The 19,575-nt window shown below is 41.1% G+C and overlaps 1 protein-coding gene across 1 annotated transcript in view; it reads right to left on the reverse strand.

The window, feature by feature from the left end:
* The window catches only part of LOC128666807 (serine--tRNA ligase, mitochondrial), a 70,753-nt gene that overhangs the window by 40,396 nt on the left and 10,782 nt on the right, over positions 1–19,575 (reverse strand). Inside the window, exons 2-4 of the mRNA XM_053721602.1 lie at positions 16,757–16,852; positions 15,033–15,062; positions 13,993–14,133 (exon numbers count right to left, since the gene is read on the reverse strand). Coding sequence (XP_053577577.1) covers positions 13,993–14,133; positions 15,033–15,062; positions 16,757–16,852 — 267 coding nt within the window. The remainder of the gene's footprint in view (positions 1–13,992; positions 14,134–15,032; positions 15,063–16,756; positions 16,853–19,575) is intronic.

Raw genomic sequence — 19,575 nt, forward strand, 5'->3', positions numbered from 1 at the left:
CTGGATTGTCGGCAAGATTGTCCCGAATGGTTTCCATTTTGAAGGATGGAACTCTGAGGAACTTGTTTAATATCTTTAAATCCAGAATTGGCCTGAAAGTTCCCTCTTTTTTGGGAACCACAAACAGGTTTGAGTAAAAACCTAGACCTTGTTCCCCGGAGGGGACTAGGTTTATCACTCCCATCTTTGATAGGTCTCTTACACAATGTAAGAATGCCTGTTTCTTTATCTGGTCTGAAGATAAGCGAGACAGGTGGAATCTTCCCTTTGGAGGAAGTCCCTTGAAGTCTAGTAGGTATCCCTTGGAGACTATTTCTAGTGCCCAGGGATCCGGAACATCTCTTGCCCAAGCCTGAGCGAAGAGAGATAGTCTGCCCCCTACCAGATCCGGTCCCGGATCGGGGGCTACCCCTTCATGCTGTTTTGGTAGCAGCAGCAGGTTTCTTGGTCTGTTTACCCTTATTCCAGCCTTGCTAAAGTTCAGAGCGGCAAGGAGAATGACTGGGAGGGGGAGCTATATGGACAGCTCTTGCTGTGTGCTCTCCTTGCCTTTCCCTGTGGGGGAGAATATTTCCCACAAGTAATGGATGACGCCGTGGACCGGACACACCAATGTTGGAAAAATAAGCAAAGAAGACCAAGTTGCTGCTTTGCAAATCTGATCAACAGAAGCTTCATTCTAAAAAACCCAGGAAGTGGAAACTGACCTAGTAGAATGAGCCGTAAATCTCTGAGGCGGGGGGGGATTTACCAGACTCTAAATAAGCATGATGAATCAAAAGCTTTAACCAAGACGCCAAAGAAATGGCAGAAGCCTTCTGACCTTTCCTAGAACCAGAAAAGATAACAAATAGACTAGAAGTCTTTCTGAAATCTTTAGTAGCTTCAACATAATATTTCGAAGCTCTTGCCACATCCAAAGAATGTAAGGATCTCTCCAGAAAATTCTTAGGATTAGGACATAAAGAAGGGACAACAATTTCTCTACTAACGTTGTTGGAGTTCACAACTTTAGGAAAAAATTTAAACAAAGTCCGCAAAAACCACCTTATCCTGATGAAAAAGCAGAAAAGGAGACTCACAAGAAAGAGCAGATAAATCAGAAACTCTTCTAGCAGAAGAGATGACCAGAGAATGCATAGGCTCAAACCGAGGAGCCTGTAAAGCCTTCAAAACCAAAATAAGACTCCCAAGGAGGAGAAATTGATTTAATGACAGGCTTGATACGAACCAAAGCATGTACAAAACCATGAATATCAGGAAGTTTAGCAATTTTTCTGTAGAACAGAACGAGCAGATATTTGACCTTCCAAAGAACTTGCAGACAAACCCTTATCTAAACCATCCTGAAGAAACTGTAAAATTCTAGGAATTCTAAAAGAATGCCAAGAGAATTTATGAGAAGAGCACCATGAAATGTAAGTCTTCCAAACTCGATAAAAAATCTTTCTAGATACAGATTTACGAGCCTGCAACATAGTAATAATCACTGAGTCAGAGAAACCTTTATGACTAAGCGTTCAATTTCCATACCATCAAATTTAATCATTTGAGATCCTGATGGAAAAAACAAACCTTGAGATATAAGGTCTGGCCTTAATGGAAGTGGCCAAGGTTGGCAACTGGACATCCGAACAAGATCCAGATACCAAAACCTGAGCGGCCATGCTGGAGCCACCAGCAGCACAAACAATTGCTCCATGATGATTTTGAAAACCACCCTTAAAAGAAGAACTAGAGGCGGAAAAATAAAGGCAGGTTGATAACTCCAAGGAAGTGTCAATGCATACACTGCTTCAGCCTGAGGATCCCTGGACCTGGATAGGTACCTGGGAAGTTTCTTGTTTAGATGAGATGCCATCAGATCTATTTCTGGAAGCCCCCACATCTGAACAATTTGAAAAAAACACATCTGGGTGAAGAGACCATTCTCCCGGATGTAAAGCTTGATGACAGAGATAATCCGCTTCCCAATTGTCTATACCTGGGATATGGACTGCAGAAATTAGACAGGAGCTGGATTTTGCCCAAGCAAGTATCCAAGATACTTCTTTCATAGCCTGAGGACTGAGAGTCCCACCCTGATGATTGACATACGCCACAGTTGTGACATTGTCTGTCTGAAAACCAATAAACGTCTCTCTCTTCAAATAGAAGTCAAAACTGAAGAACTCTGAGAATCGCACGGAGTTCCAAAATATTGAATGGTAATCTCACCTCTTGAGATTTCCAAACCCCTTGTGCTGTCAGAGATCCCCAGACAGCTTCCCAACCTAAAAGACTTGCATCTTTTGTGATCATGGTCCATGTTGGATGAACCAAAGAGACCCGTAGAACTATACGATGGTGATCTAACCACCAAGTCAGAGATAGTTGAATATTGGGATTCAAGGATATTAAATGTGATATCCTAGAATAATCCCTGCACCATTAATTCAGCATTAAAAACTGGAAAGGTTTCATATGAAAATGAGCAAAGGGAATCAAATCCAATGCTGCAGTCATGAGACCTAAAACTTCCATGCATATAGCTACTGAAGGAAATAATAGAGACTGAAGGTTCAGACAAGCTGAACCCAATATAAATTGTCTCTTGTCTGTTAGAGACAAAGACATTGACACAATCTATCTGGAAACCTAAAAAAGGTGACCCTTGTCTGAGGAATCAAGGAGCTTTTGATAAAATGATCCTCCAACCATGTATTTGAAGAAACAACAGAAGTTGAATCGTATGAGATTATGCAAAAAAAAAAAAAAAGACTGAGCAAGTACCACATTATCGTCCAAACAAGGAAACACTGAGAACCTAGAAAAGATTCTTAGCGCTGTCGCTAGGCCAGAAGGAAAAGCAACAAATTGGTAATGCTTGTCTAAAAAAGAGAATCTCAGAAAATGAAAATAATCTGAATGAAAACAGAATATGAAGATATGAATCCTGTAAGTCTATTGTAGGCAAATAATGCCCTTGCTGAACAAAAGGCAGAATAGACCTTATAATCACCATTCTGAAAGATGGTACTCTTACATGACAATTCAAAAGTTTTTCTTTCTTTGGGACAATGAATAGTTCTGAACAAAACCCCAGACCCCGTTCCTGAAAAGGAACTGGTATGAATACCCCAGATAACTACAGGTCTGAAACACACTTCAGGAAAGTCTGAACCTTTACTGGAATAGCTAGAATATGTGAGAGAGAAAAAGACTTCTCACAGGCGGTCTTACTCTGAATCCTATTCTGTACCCCAATCTAAGAAGTTTGGACCGAATTGAACCAAACAACTTTAGAAAGAACTTAACCTGACCCCTACCAGCTTAGCTGGAATAAGGGCCGCACCTTCATGCAAATTTGGTGGCTGGCTTTGATCTCTTAAATGGTTATATTCATTCCATTTTGAAGAAAGCTTCCAATAAGAAACATGTTACTTGGGGAAGAATTCGGTTTCTGTTCCTCATTAAGAACAAAAACTAATATAAGCTTAGAACTTAATCTTGAAGCAAAAAAAACTCCCTTCCCCAGATTAACAGTTGAAAGTATTGAATCTAACTGTGAAGCAAATAATTTATTACCTTGGAAGGAAAGAAAAATAGAAATCTGGATTTTAGAAATCAAATCAGCATTCCAAGATTTAAGTCACAAAGTTCTTCTAGCTAAAATAGCTAAATACATAGATTTAACCTCAATTTTAATAATATCAAAAAATGGCATGACAAATTAAATTAGCATGTTGAATCAAGTTAACAATGCTAAACAAATTATAAACCAATACTTGTTGCTCTAAAGTTTCCAACCAAAAAAGATGAAACAGCTGCAACATCAGCCAAGAAAATTGCAGGCCTAAGAAAAGGACCTGAAATAAATTAATTTCCCTTAGAAAAGATACAAGTTTCCCATCTAAAGGATCTTTAAAATAAATACTATTTTCCATAGGAATATTAGTACGTTTAACAAGAGTAGAGATAGCCCCATTAACTTTGGGGATCTTTTCCCAAAACTTCAAACTAACTGCTGGCAAAGGATACAATTTTAAAACCTTAAAAAAGGAATAAAAGAAGTACCAGGCCTATTCCATTCCCCAGAATTAGGAACTGGAAAAAAACCTCTGAAGTAACCACAAGAGATTAATAAGCAGAATTTTAAATGTTAGCTAGCCTTAAAATCAAGAGGACTAGTCTCCTCAATATCCAAAATAATCAACACTTTTTCAACAAAGAACAAATGTACTCTATTTAAAAATAAAAAAGTAGATTTGTTAGTGTCAATATCTGATGAAGGATATTCTGAATGAGATAAATCATCATCAGAGAAGGATAATTAATTATGTTGTCGGTCATTTGAAAATTCATCAACTAAATGAGAAGTTTAAAAAAAAAAAAAAAAAAAAAAAAAAGACCTTTACATTTTATTAAAAGGCGGGATGGCAGACAAAGCCTTCAGAATAGAATCAGAAAAAAATTCTTATAAATTACCAGGTATATCTTGTACATTAGATGTTAAAAGAATAGCAATAGACAATGCATTAATACTGATGGACATTTTTTCTGCATGTAAAAGTTTACCATGATAACTTATTACAAACCATAGCTAAAGATAAAAATTCATAACATTAAAATAAATTAACTTAGCTTTGGTAGGACTGATATCAGTCAGCAGGAATCCAACAGTGTTTTCTGAAACAGGAACAGTTTTAAGATATCTTGCAAATGTAGGAGAAAAAAAACAACATATAAAGCAAAATATCAATTTCCTTATATGACAGTTTCAGGAATGGGAAAAAATGCAAACAAAATAAGCCTCTGGAAACCAGAAGCAAGATGAAATAAAGACTTAAATAATGTCAGAAATCTGGCGCCAAGTATGACGCCCACAACTGACAAAATATTTTTTGGCGCCAAGAAAGTCTGCAACAAACACGAGCGTCATAGATGACGCAACTACGTGAAAAATCTCGGCGCCAACTAAGACACCGGAAATGACGAAATTACATCAACAAACGTAATTCTCGCGCCAAAAAAGTCTTGCGCCAAGAATGACGCAATAAATTATAGCATTTTGCGCTCCCGCGAGCCTCACAGCCCGCATTTAAAAAAGAGTCAATTTGAAAATTTCAGGTAAATTTTTTTTTTTTTTTATATGCATTTCCCAAAATGAAACTGACAGTCTGCGAAAAGGAAATATACTGATTAACCTGAATCATGGCAAATATAAGTACAAAACATATATTTAGAACTTTACATATAAAGTGCCAAACCATAGCTGAGAGTGTCTTAAATAAAAGAAAACATACTTACCAAAAGACACTCATCTACATATAGTACTGAAACGAGAATCATTAGAGGTAATGGTATATAAGAGTATATCGTCGATCTGAAAAGGGAGGTAGGAGATGAATCTCTACGACCGATAACAGAGATCCGATGAAATAGATCCCCGATAGGATGACCATTGCATTCAATAGGTAATACTCCCTTTCACATCCCTCTGTCATTCACTGCACTCTGAGAGGAACCGGGCTTCAGCATGCTGAGAAGCGCATATCAACGTAGAAATCTAGCACAAACTTACCTCACCACCTCCATAGGAGGCAAAGTTTGTAAAAACTGAATTGTGGGTGTGGTGAGGGGTGTATTTATAGGCATTGTGAGGTTTGGGAAACTTTGCCCCTCCTGGTAGGAATGTATATCCCATACGTCACTAGCTCATGGACTCTTGCCAATTACACTAAAGAAATTCTGGTGTTGACTGTCCCTAAAGTGATGATAAATTTACCATTGGAACAAATAAAGGGGACTTTCAGTCATGAAGTATAAAATACTTTATGCTGAAAGCTCCTTTATTTGTTTGCAGCGTTTGCCGCACTGAGCTGCTAAGGCAGCCCACGACAGAACGTTATTTGTCTGAGAGGTGACGTTTCCACGTCTTAGCCAATAGCCATGCGTGATATCTGGCTTGGTGTCGGCTGGCGCCGGATTTCACGTCTGCCAGTACCTAAGATGGGGGAGTGACCAGTGTGGGTGGGAAGAGAGCTGTTTGTTAGGAATCAGGAAGTGTCAGACGGGAGGCTAATCCTACACTAATGCTAAAATTAACCTTTTAAGATACCTAATTAACCCCTTCACTGGCAGGAATAATAGAAGTGTGGTGCGCAGCGGCATTGAGCGGCCTTCTAATTACCAAAAAGTAATGGCAAAGCCATATATATCTGCTATTTATAAACAAAGAGGATTGCAGATAAACTTTTACAATAATTTGTGTCATGATTGCACAAGCCGTATGTAAATAATTTCTGTGAGAAACCCAATTTTTTTATTTGATGGCATTTGGCGGTGAAATGGTGGCATGAAATATTGAATTGCCTGGTATTTAGTGATGTCGCAAACAGTTCGCCGGAGAACAGTTCCCGGCAAACATAGCTCGTTTGCGTTCGCAGCAGCGGGCGAACATATGCGATGTTCGATTCGCCCCCTATTCGTCATCATTGAGTAAACTTTGACCCTGTATCTCACAGTCTGCAGACACATCAGCAGCAGACACTCCCTCCCAGCTCCTGGGCAGTAGCCATTTTAGATTCATTCTGATCCTGCATTGTTAGTGAGAGGAGGGACAGTGTAGCTGCTGCTAATTTAATAGGGAAATCGGTAGCTAGGCTAGTGTATTCAGTGTCCACTACAGTCCTGAAGGACTCATCTGATCTCTGCTGTAAGGACAGCACCCCAAAAAGCCCTATTTAGGGCTACATAAGTCGTTTTTTGTTTTGTTTTTTTCTTTGTAATCTAATAGCAGTTGCCAGCCTGCCACTTCCAGCCTGTGTGTCAGGCTCACAGGATATACTGTGCCTACTTGTTCAGTGCCACCACTCATATCTGGCTGGTGTAACAGTAGTGTAAATTTAAAAAAAAAAAAAAACTTTTACATCAGTCTGCTAGTGTAATCTAATAGCAGTTGCCTGCCAGCCTGAGTGTCAGGCTCACAGCATATACTGTGCCTACTTGCTCAGTGCCACCACCAGTCATATCTGGTGTAACAGTAGTGTAAATTTAAAAAAAAAAAACTTTTTTGACTGTGAAACATCAGTCTGCTAGTGTAATCAAATTGCAGTTGCCTGCCAGCGTGTGTGCCAGACCCACTTGCCCAGTGCCACACCACTCATATCTGGTGTAACAGTAGTGTACATTTAAAAAAAAAACTTTTACATCAGTCTGCTAGTGTAATCTAATAGCAGTTGCCTGCATGCCACTGCCAGCCTGAGTGTCAGGCTCACAGCATATACTGTGCCTACTTGCTCAGTGCCACCACTCATATCTGGTGTAACAGTAGTGTAAATTAAAAAAAAAATCTTTTACATCAGTCTGCTAGTGTAATTTAATTTCAGTTGCCCACTGGTCCAGTGCCACCACTCATATTATCTTGTTATATAGTAGTGTAAGTGTACATTTCAAAAATAAAAAAACTATTTTGACTCTGAAACATCAGTCTGCTTTTTTGTGTCAGGCTCACAGCATATACTGTGCCCACTTGCCCAGTGCCACCACTCATTATCTTGTTTATTAGTAGTGTAAGTGTACATTTTAAAAATAAAAAAAATATTTTGACTCTGAAACATAAGTCTGCTTTTTTTGTGTCAGGCTCACAGCGTATACTGTGCCCACTGGTCCAGTGCCATCACTCACATTATCTTGTTTTATAGTAGTGTAAGTGTACATTTAAAAATAAAAATAAATATTTTGACTGTGAAACATCAGTCTGCTAGTGTAATCTAATTGCAGTTGCCTGCCTGCCTGCCAGCGTGTGTGCCAGACCCACTTGCCCAGTGCCACACCACTCATATCTGGTGTAACAGTAGTGTACATTTTAAAACAAAACTTTTACATCAGTCTGCTAGTGTAATCTAATAGCAGTTGCCTGCATGCCACTGCCAGCCTGTGTGTCAGGCTCACAGCATATACTGTGCCTACTTGCTCAGTGCCACCACTCATATCTGGTGTAACATTAGTGTAAATTAAAAAAAAAAAAAACTTTTACATCAGTCTGCTAGTGTAATTTAATTTCAGTTGCCAGGCCAGCCTGCCACTGCCAGCCTGTGTGTCAGGCTCACAGCATATACTGTGCCTACTTGCCCAGTGCCACCACTCATATTATCTTGTTTAATAGTAGTGTAAGTGTACATTTAAAAATAAAAAAACTATTTTGACTGTGAAACATCAGTTTGCTTTTTTGTGTCAGGCTCACAGCGTATACTGTGCCCACTGGTCCAGTGCCACCACTCATTATCTTGTTATATAGTAGTGTAAGTGTACATTTCAAAAATAAAAAAACTATTTTGACTCTGAAACATCAGTCTGCTTTTTTGTGTCAGGCTCACAGCATATACTGTGCCCACTTGCCCAGTGCCACCACTCATATTATCTTGTTTAATAGTAGTGTAAGTGTACATTTTAAAAATAAAAAAAATATTTTGACTGAAACATCAGTCTGCTTTTTTTGTGTCAGGCTCACAGCATATACTGTGCCCACTTGCCCAGTGCCACCACTCATATTATCTTGTTTAATAGTAGTGTAAGTGTACATTTTAAAAATAAAAAAAATATTTTGACTGTGAAACATCAGTCTGCTTTTTTTGTGTCAGGCTCACAGCATATACTGTGCCCACTCACAGTAGCTTGCACGCATAGTAGCACTAATTGAAAAAAAAAATGACAGGCAGAGGCATGCCAACCCGCAGGGGCCGTCGTGGTGCTGTGATTCCCTTTGGCCATAGAATAATGCCCAGTGTTAGGCCACGTACCATGAACACGAAAAGTTCTGATGAAATAGTTGACTTTATAACACAGGACACCCAATCTTCTACAGCTTCCGCTCGTAACCTTGACGCACCATCCTCCTCCTCTAGCTTAGCTTCGGGCATCTCTCAACTTACCACTCGCCCGCCTGCCGCCACCACCAACACTAGCACCACAGCCGCCTCACTTGATCTGTCAGAGGAGTTATGTACACCTCAGTGTGAAGAAATGAGTGATGCGCAACCATCATTGACAGAGGATGTAGATAACAGTGATATGTCTCAGTCAGGCAGCATTACAGACATGGACGACGATGTTGTACCCGCCGTTACTTCCGTTGTTGAGTTGTCAGATACAAGTGAAGGGGTTGATGATGACGATGCGTCCGTGGATGTCACGTGGGCGCCCGGTAGAAGAGAAGAAGAACAGGTGGAAAGTTCAGATGGGGAGACAGAGAGGAGCAGGAGACGAGTTGGAAGCAGGGGGAGGTCGTCGCAAGGAGCTAGTGGCACAGTCAGACAGCATGCATCGGCACCCGGGGTCAGCCAGACAGCACGCCAATCAACACATGCTGTTGCCACCACCAAAATGCCGTCATCGCAGAGCTCAGCAGTGTGGCATTTTTTTTATATGTGTCTGCCTCTGATAAAAGCAATGCCATTTGCAACCTGTGCCAAAAGAAAATGAGTCGTAGGAAGTCCAACACCCACCTAGGTACAACTGCTTTGCAAATGCACATGATCTCACATCACAAACGCCTATGGGATGAACACATGAGGACAAGCAGCACACAAACTCAAAGCCGCCATCCTCCTCCTGGTCCAGCATCTTCAGCCACGTCAACCACTGCTGTGCTCCTTGCCCCCTCTCAACCATCCGCCAATCCGTCTCTCTTCCGGAGCAGTTCCTGCTCATCTGCCCACAGTCAGGTGTCTGTCAAGGACATGTTTGAGCGTAAGAAGCCAATGTTGCCCGGCGTCTGACTGCTGGCTTGTCTGAACTGTTAGCCCGCCAGCTTTTACCATACAAGCTGGTGTAGCTATTGGGACACCGCAGTGGAAGGCCCGGAAGGTGTGTGGCCATTTCAGGCGTTCCTACACGGCAATGGCGCACTTGTCAGATATCCAGCGGCAAAACAACCTGCCAGTGAGGCGCTTGACTTGCGACAGCCCGACACGTTGGAATTCAACACTCCTAATGTTCGACCGCCTGCTCCAACAAGAAAAAGCTGTTAACGAGTATTTGTATGACCGGGGTGCTAGGACAGCCTCTGGGGAGCTGGGGATTTTTTTGCCACGTTACTGGACGCTCATGCACAATGCCTATAGGATCATGCGTCCTTTTGAGGTGACAAACCTAGTCAGTCGCACCGAAGGCACCATCAGCGACATCATACCATTTGTTTTCTTCCTGGAGCGTGCCCTGCGAAGAGTGCTGGATCAGGCCGTAGATAAGCGTGAAGAGGAAGAGTTGTGGTCTCCATCACCACCAGAAACAGCCTTATCAGCATCGCTTGCTGGACCAGCGGCAACGCGGGAAGAGGATTGTGAGGAAGAGGAGTCATGTGGCTTTGAGGAGGAGGAACACCAAGCACAACAAGCATCCCAGGGTGCTCGTTGTTGTCACCTATCTGGTACCCGTGGTATTGTACGTGGCTGGGGGGAAGAAGATACCTTCAGTGAGATCAGTGAGGACGAGGAACGGGACATGAGTAGCTCGGCATCCAACCTTGTGCAAATGGGGTCTTTCATGCTGTCGTGCCTGTTGAGGGACACTCGTATAAAAAAGCTGAAGGAGAATGAACTGTACTGGGTGTCCACGCTACTAGACCCCCGGTATAAGCATAAAGTGACATAAATGTTACCGAATTCCAGCAAGTCGGAAAGGATGGAGCAGTTCAAAAATAAATTAAAAAGTATGCTTTACATAGCGTATAAGGGTGATGTCACAGCACAACGGGAATCTAACAGGGGAAGAGATGAAAGTAATACTCCTCCCACGACCACGCCAGCAAGGACAGGACGCTTTCCAGACGTGTTGTTGATAGAGGACATGCAGACCTTTTTATCGCCTATGCATCGCCACAGCCCTTTGGGATCCAGCCTCAGAGAACGACTCAACCGACAGGTAGCAGACTACCTTGCATTAACTGCAGATCTCGACACTCTGAGGAGCGATGAACCCCTTGACTACTGGGTGTGCAGGCTTGACCTGTGGCCTGAGCTATCCCAATTTGCAATCGAACTTCTGGCCTGCCCCGCTTCAAGTGTCCTGTCAGAAAGGACCTTCAGTGCAGCAGGAGGTATTGTCACTGAGAAGAGAAGTCGCCTAGGTCAAAAAAGTCTTGATTATCTCACCTTTATTAAAATTAATGAGGGATGGATCCCGAAGGGACTGACGTTGGGCGATACATTCGAGTAAAAAAGGCCTGATGAGATGAGCTGCCTTGTGCTAAAAATGGTCCACACGCCGCTGTATTTTATCTTCGAATGCCGGATGACTTGTGTGACTTATCCGCCAACAACTAGGGTTCAAGCCACAATGTTTTAGGGCACTTTCTAACTGTCAAACAAACATCAATTTTTCTGGCCGCTGCTACAGCAGCAGCTGCAACAATACCTAATTTTTCAGGCATGTGTACATGCCTAATTTTTCTGGCCTCTGGTGTTGCACTGTGGCTTCAAAACCCAAACCAAAAAAAAGGCACAAAACAGGGATTAAACTGCTAAGAATAGTACTACTTAACACACCACTCAAATCTTGTGGCACAGTAGATTGCACGCGCAGTGCCCCAAATTTGAAGTAGGAGGACCGAACAAGCATCTTTTTCCATCTACCGGTTCCTAAAAATTATCTCTGGGTTCCTAAAAACAATGCCATACCTTTACTCGAATGTGCAAAAGGAAGTCATGGCATATGGGGTCTTTCATGCTGTCGTGCCTGTTGAGGGTCGGGACCCTCGTATAAAAAGGCTGAGAACGACCTGTACTGGGTGTCCAAGCATCTTTTTCCATCTCCCGGTTCCTAAAATCCATGCCATATACACGTCCTCTGATAGGGGACGTAACAGGGATTAAACTGATAAGAATAGTACTAGTTAACACACCACTCCTATCTGGTGGCACAGTAGATTGCACGCGGTGCTCTGACAAAATGCAGAAGGACATTTGGCAGACGGACATTTGGCCGACAGGCAGAAAGCTAAAGAATGTTCCGATTTCGGCCGAGGGCAGATACACAGAGTGCTCTGTTCTAATCAGAGCCTCGGGTGCCGCAACTGCCTCTGGGAACCTTACCATGGGTCCCAGACCGCCCGTCTTGTAATTCTCTATCTATCAAATCTTTCTATTTATCTATCAAATCTATCTATCGTATCTATCATCAAATGTATCTATTGCATCTACTGATCTATGGGGAGTTTGTGGTTGTGCAAATGGACTGTTTGCGGTGGTTTGCATGCATTAAACGGGGAGTTTGGTCTGTCACTGTGAAGCGGGCGTAACCCTTACACCACATGAACGATACAACATCATACCTGATATTTTAAAGCACGTTATTCCAAACAATTTAGGAATTTTAGGTGATTTATGCCCTTTATGGATTAAAAAACAGACTCTGCATCAACTATGTAATTTTTTCATGGGAGTTTTGCCATGGATCCCCCTCCTGCATGCCACAGTCCAGGTGTTATTCCCCTTGAAACAACTTTTCCATCACTTTTGTGGCCAGAAAGAGTCCCTGTGGGTTTTAATATTCGCCTGCCTATTGAAATCAATGGCGGTTCGCCCGTTCGCAAACTTTTGCGGAAGTTTGTGTTCACTGTTCGTGAACGCAAAATTTTAGGTTCGCGACATCACTACTGGTATTTCGGGGCTGGACTGACCATGTCGGCGGGATCAGACTGATATACTACAGGAAAGTTTTCCTCTGTTTAAAGCACAATTGGGCAGAAAGAAGCTACTACCAGGTGGCAGCCGGGCCATAGAACAAGCTATTGATGCTGCTGTTCGTTCCTGGCAGACTGCTTCTTATTCTGTTTTGCATATGTAAAAATGCAGTATACATACGCCCTGTTTTCAGGGTAAGAAGTGGCTTTATATAATTCCATCTGGGAAACAGAAGTAGTGGCAGCATTGCTATAGAGTCTCGCCAGCCCAGAGAACTTTAGATAATCGGGCCCAAGGTTGTGACAATCACGTTTTTGGGTTGTGGTGCACAAGATTCCCATTTTTGTTTTTAAAGCTATGTGCCCCATATTCTGTAAGTGTGGAACAGTATACTGTGTTTATTAGAGGCAGGGGTGAGGGCATCAGAGGTAAACCTAGTACGTTGGCCTGATGCAACGCTGTGATTGAAGGAAGCCGGATTCGTCATTTTGGACCCGCAAAGACGGCTTGTGACGAGCGGAGGAAGTGCTGGAGCGGCTGCCAGGATTAAAAGGTACGTTTTTGAAGAAAACAGTGAAATGTCAATTTTGATTAATTAAAGTGCCCTTGTTTTTAATAGGTTTATTAAAAACCCGGCACTAATTAATCAAAATGGACCTTCACTTTAAATACTAAATAAATGCTAGATAGAATAATACATTCAAAGAAAATATTAGTCTGAGAATAACATTTGTTTTTAAAAGTATCATTAGTTGTTTACATATTCACAAGAAGTAACGTTTTAGTGGCTATAAAACAATGAGAGTATCTTATCTCCCCATCTCTGCTGAGGCCAATAAATGACAGATATGTAGCAGGGTTAGGCTTATAAAGTATGTAGTGTGCACTTCCTAACCTCAAAACTGAAAAAAAAACTTAGTTTTTCAGATTTAAAATTACAAGAAAAGGTGGTTAAAACCACCCAAAAAGAATGAAAGTATAATGCAAAGTGTTATACTTTATAATTAAAGGGACAGTCTAGACCCAATACTGTAAGAAATACATGCAACTCCGCCCACAGCTCTCTTCTTGTCCAGTTAGCTGGGGGTTTTTTGTATGACTGTTTAGCAGTGCACGTTTAATATTTTTTCAGTCACCTATTTCATATTGCACAGGAAGAAATCAGCATGTGAGATTTAGAAATCTAATTTAAGAGTCTATTATGATTGGAGAAACTTAACTGCCGCCACCAGCTGCACATAGGGATGACCAAAGGTTTTTGGCTACTAGATTTTAAACAAAATTTGTTGAGACCCGAGTATATAAACCTACATATTCACAACCTTACCGTGTCAGGATGGGTTCTGTTGGGCAGTTTTAGAGCTTGGCAATAAAAGGATTCATCAAGCCTGGACTCCTCCTGATATAAAGATGTCAGCTGCAGCCGGATCTCTTTCCCCCTCTGCCTGATAGACGTGTACCTGGGGAGCTGACACAAAATGAAATGACATTGGCAAAACCGACCCAGGAACACTACAAGAGAGAAGCAGGCAGACTTACCCAATCACAGACCAGACCAAGATACACCTTGGTTTAAAAAGGGCAGACCCAACAATCACAGGCAAGCCACAAACACACATTTGGGGGGAGGAGCTTAGGGAAGTGAGCAGATCCACAAATCACAGCCCCAGACAACTTGGGAGAAGCAAGAAGACCCACCAATGACAGATGGAGAATGTGGGGAGATGCAAACCAGACAAAAAAAAGGTTCCATTCATTCTAACTTAGAGAGACACTCTGATCCTGGGGCTGTTTTTTAGATCTCGTCTGGTCATCTTAAAGGGACATGAAACCCAAAATTTCACCTTCATGATTCAGATAGTTTGCTATTTTAAACAACTTTCCAATTTACTTCCATTAACTAATTTGCTTACTTATTTTGGTATCCTTTGTTTAAAAATCATACATTGATAGGCTCAGGAGCTGGGAGTTAGTTGCAGATTTTCATTGGCTTACCTATGTGTTCAGCTAGCTCCCAGTAGTGCATTGCTACTCCTTCACCAAAGGATCCCAAGAGAATTAAGCAAAATTGATACTAAAAGTAAATTGTAAAGTTGTTTAAAAATGTATGTTCTATCTGAATCATGAGAGAGACATTTTGGTGTTTTGTGTCCCTTTAAAACTAATGACTCAACATTAGAAACCAGAGCATAAATTAGATTTCTTTCTCCACAGGAACCTGATCTTTTTAGGACAAAGATAATGGTATAGAGAAATCTGATGAGGACAAGAGGAAAATGTCAAAACAGGTTGAAAGGTGAGAATTAAACTTGAGAAAGTAAAAAGCTACGCAAAATGAGGAGCGTTACCGAACAGTCGCCAACTTACCGTTTGAAGACTTTGCTTGTCGTGTGAAGTCTGTGGGAGAAAAAAAAAAAAAAAAAAAACAGAGGTAGATTATTATTGATGCATTTAAAGTGAAGGTAAAGTGAACTATTTCACAGTCTAATATCACTTGTTGACCCAAATTAATATGAGTTTAAGTCATCATTTTTTTCAATTTGAAATAATAAAGTCTTTTTTTCCTGTTTATACTCACATATTTTACTTTACCGATGTCAACCTGTAATTTTTTTTTTTTTGTTTGGTCACGCTTTCTTTTCATCCAACTGAAATTCTGGCCGTTAGGCGGCCGTCAATCTACGTTATCTGCCTTCCGGATGATCTGCGCATGCGTTTCTGTTTTATTGTCGGACTTGCAATACAAGCGCGCTCCCGTTTCGCGCATGACTATTCATATTGTTATTGAATTTCTCAAGATATGCAAGAGGCATTTTTCAGACGGCAACAAACAAGACGGCTGAAATCCTGACTGTTACAAATATTTACACAGCGTAATAAAACAGTGCAATTACTGTTTTAAGACAATAACGGTATAATTGCATATAATACATATTAGTATGAGAATTGGCATATCAATTATTGCTTATGTATACTGTTTAATAATTTATTTATATGTATAGATAATCTGTTATTAAACATTAAAACTATCTAATAAGAAATTTTAATAGTGGACTACGCTATGCGCATGCGCAGTTCGTTGCATTCCTCGTGAACGAGCGTTGGAGACTGCTCTATACTTCAGTCTCTAAAATAAGGAAATGGCTGTGGGGAGGAGTCAGGAAGGTAACGATAGTGAAAAATAAAAATAATTTTTTACATAAATATACAATCAATTTGTGACAAAAATTTAACAACTTAGTAAATGAAGATATGGCTAATTGATTGGTGTATAGAGATCGGTAAAACATTACCTTCACTTTAAGGGACATTAACCTGTTATGGCGTTCTATTCCGTCCAAACAGCGCTGGGCTTAAGCTCCGTTAGGACGGAAAACAACGTCATAGCCTTTTGGATGTCCTGAAGCAATCCTGGATGTGATCCCGGTCTGGAGGGCGTGCCTAGCATCATAGGGATGCCCCCCTGACCCAATCCCATAATTTAAATCTCACGACCAGGTGCACGATCGCGGGATTTCAATTTGTCTACATTGGAACGTTGTTTCGATGTAAACATTATGACCCTGTCATGAAAGGGTTCAACACTAAATAAGATGCTAGATAGAATGAGGCATTCAAAGAAAAGATTAGTCTGAGAATAACATGTAGATGTATTTTATAAAGTTTCATTAGCTGTTTAAATAGTGACAAAAATAAGTCTAAAGTTTTAGTGTCTATAAAACACTGGGAGCTGCCATGTTGTAACTTAGTTTACCTTTCCTGCTGTGGCCAATCAGGGACAGTTATAAATAGGTCACTAGAGTGTGCAGCCAATGGCTGTGTGGTATATAAGTGCTCTGCACTTCCATTTCTAGCAGAAACTGAAAAGCTCAAGATTGCAGAATGGAATTACAGGAAAAGGGGACAAAATAAATAATGAAAGCATATTGCAGAGTTTTTTTTAATATAAATATATATCATTTATAATTGTATATTACCATCTCAAAGTGTTTAATGTCCCTTTAATGCACAACACACTACAGTTTACCTAGTAATATTCCTACTTTTATGAATAAAAAAAGAAGGTTCACTTTTCACTCCTGTTTACTCACCACAAGTTGCTTCACTTCATTGGCAATATCAGTTTTCTCAGTCTCCAGTCTCTGGATATCTAGTCTCACTTTTTCCAATTGTTCCCAGGTGTTGATCTGTCGGGAGAAGAGATATTTTCTGAGAGACAAAGGGGTAGTTTACGAGTGGATTGTAATTTACCGCTTGCACGTTTAATTCGCTAGAAGTAAGCTTTTGCATGCGTATTACAATTTGAAAGTAAAAAGTTTATGCAACTAGTGCTAACCCAACATGCGCAAAAAAACCAAAACATGTTAACGTATTCCCCCAGACTTCAATTGGGCGAGAAAGGTGGAAAAAAAAACTAATACCCTACTCGTGCGCAAACCTGATCGCATTTAACCAAAGTGCACAAATCTGACATAAAATATCACATTCCAATGTTCTTCACATAGCACCATATGTTCTTAAAGTAAAAGTCAACCCTAGCGTTTTTGGAACGCTAGGATTGACTATTGAAAAAAAATGCATGTATAAGATACTTCATGCAGAAAGCTCCTATATTTGTTTCAAGCAATCACCGTTCTGAGCTGCTAAGGAAGCCCACGGCAGATTGCGGTTTTGCTTTAAAGGTGACGTTTTCACCTCTTAGCCAATAGCCGTGCGGTAAATCCGGCTTGGCGCCCTTGGGTGCTGGATTTCCTGCATGCTATTTGCTAAGTGGTGAAAACATCACCTTTTAGCAAAACAAATTTCTGCCGTGGGCTGCCTGACCAGCACAGAACGGCAATCGCTTGAAACAAATAAAGGAGCTTTCTGCATGAAGTATAGTATACTTCATGAATGAAAGTCACCTTTATTTATTTCAATAGCCAATCCTAGCGTTAAATACACACATATATATACACACACACACATACAGTATCTCACAAAAGTGAGTACACCCTTACATTTTTGTAAATATTTTATTATATCTTTTCATGTGACAACACTAAAGAAATGGCACTTTGCTACAATGTAAAATAGTGAGTGTACAGCCTGTATAACAGTGTAAATTTGCTGTCCCTTCAAAATAACTCAACACACAGCCATTAATGTCTAAACCGTTGGCAACAAAAGTAAGTACACCACTAAGTAGAAATGTCCAAATTGGGCTCAAAGTGTCAATATTTTGTGTGGCCACCATTATTTTCCAGCACTGCCTTAACCCTCTTGGGCATAGAGTTCACCAGAGCTTCACAGGTTTCCACAGGAGTCCTCTTCCACTCCTCCATGATGACATCACAGAGCTGGAGGATGCTAGTGATTTCGCACCCCCCACCTTCCGTTTGAGGATGCCCCACAGATGCTCAATAGGGTTAAGGTCTGGAGACATGCTTGGCCAGTCCATTACCTTTACCCTCAGCTTCTTTAGCAAGGCAGTGGTTGTCTTGGAGGTGTGTTTGGGGTCGTTATGTTGGAATACTGCCTTGCGGCCCAGTCTTGGAAGGGAGGGGATAATGCTCTGCTTCATTATGTCACAGTACATGTTGGCATTCATGGTTCTCTCAATGAACTGTAGCTGCCCAGTGCCGGTAGCACTCATGCAGGCCCAGATCATGACACTCCCACTACCCTGCTTGACTGTAGGCAAGACACACTTGTCTTTGTACTCCTAACCTGGTTGCCGCCCCACACGCTTGACACCATCTGAACCAAATAAGTTTATCTTGGTCTCATCGGACCACAGGACATGGTTCCAGTAATCCACGTCCTTAGTCTGCTTGTCTTCAGCAAATTGTTTGCGGGCTTTCATGTGCATCATCTTTAGAAGAGGCTTCCTTCTGGGACGACAGCCATGCAGACCAATTTGATGCTATGTGCGGCTTATGGTCTGAGCACTGACAGGCTGACCCCCCACCCCTTCAACCTCTGCAGCAATGCTGGCAGCACTCATACATCTATTTATCAAAGACAACCTCTGGATATGACGCTGAGCATGTGCACTCAACTTCTTTGATCGACCATGGTGAGGCCTGTTCTGATTGGAACCTGTCCTGTGAAACCACTGTATGGTTGTGCCCACAGTGCTGCAGCTGTTCAGGGTCTTGACAAACTTTTTATAGCCTAGGCCATCTTTATGTAGAGCAACCATTCTTTTTTCAGATCCTCAGAGAGTTCTTTGCCATGAGGTGCCATGTTGAACTTCCAGTGACCAGTATGAGAATGATAACACCAAATTTAACACACCTGCTTCCCATTTACACCTGAGACCTTGTAACACTAACGAGTCACATGAGACCAGGGAGGGAAAATGGGTAATTGGGCCCAATTTGGACATTTCCACTTAGGGATGTACTCACTTTTGTTGCCAATGGTTTAGATATTAATGGAGGTGTGTTGAGTTATTATAAGGGGGAAACAAACTAACACTGTTATACAGGCTGTACACTCACTACTTTACATTGTAGCAAAGTGTCATTTCTTCAGTGTTGTCACATGAAAAGATATAATAACATATTTACAAACATGTGAGGGGTGGGGGGCGTGTCCTAGCAGCAGCACTGAGTGGTCGCATTCTTCCAGTGCTCAAGAGAAATAGTATAACGATAATCTGCGGATTATTGCTATCACAGAATATATAAGAATTGTGACTGGCTTTGCAATCATCAACAACAGCTACTACCTTCTACTACTTAAAGGGACAGTAAACCTTAAAAATAATGTTATATAATTCTGCACATAGTGCAGAATTATATAACATTATATTAGCCAAATATTATTTAAACGTAATTTCCCCTATTAATTTTTAAAAGAAAGCGCTGTTTCACAGACCCGCGCTGAGGAAATATAACAGACCCGCTCAGCAGAGAGCGGGTCT

This window comes from Bombina bombina, chromosome 7 (genome assembly GCF_027579735.1).
Source record: "Bombina bombina isolate aBomBom1 chromosome 7, aBomBom1.pri, whole genome shotgun sequence".
Lineage (NCBI taxonomy): Eukaryota > Metazoa > Chordata > Amphibia > Anura > Bombinatoridae > Bombina > Bombina bombina.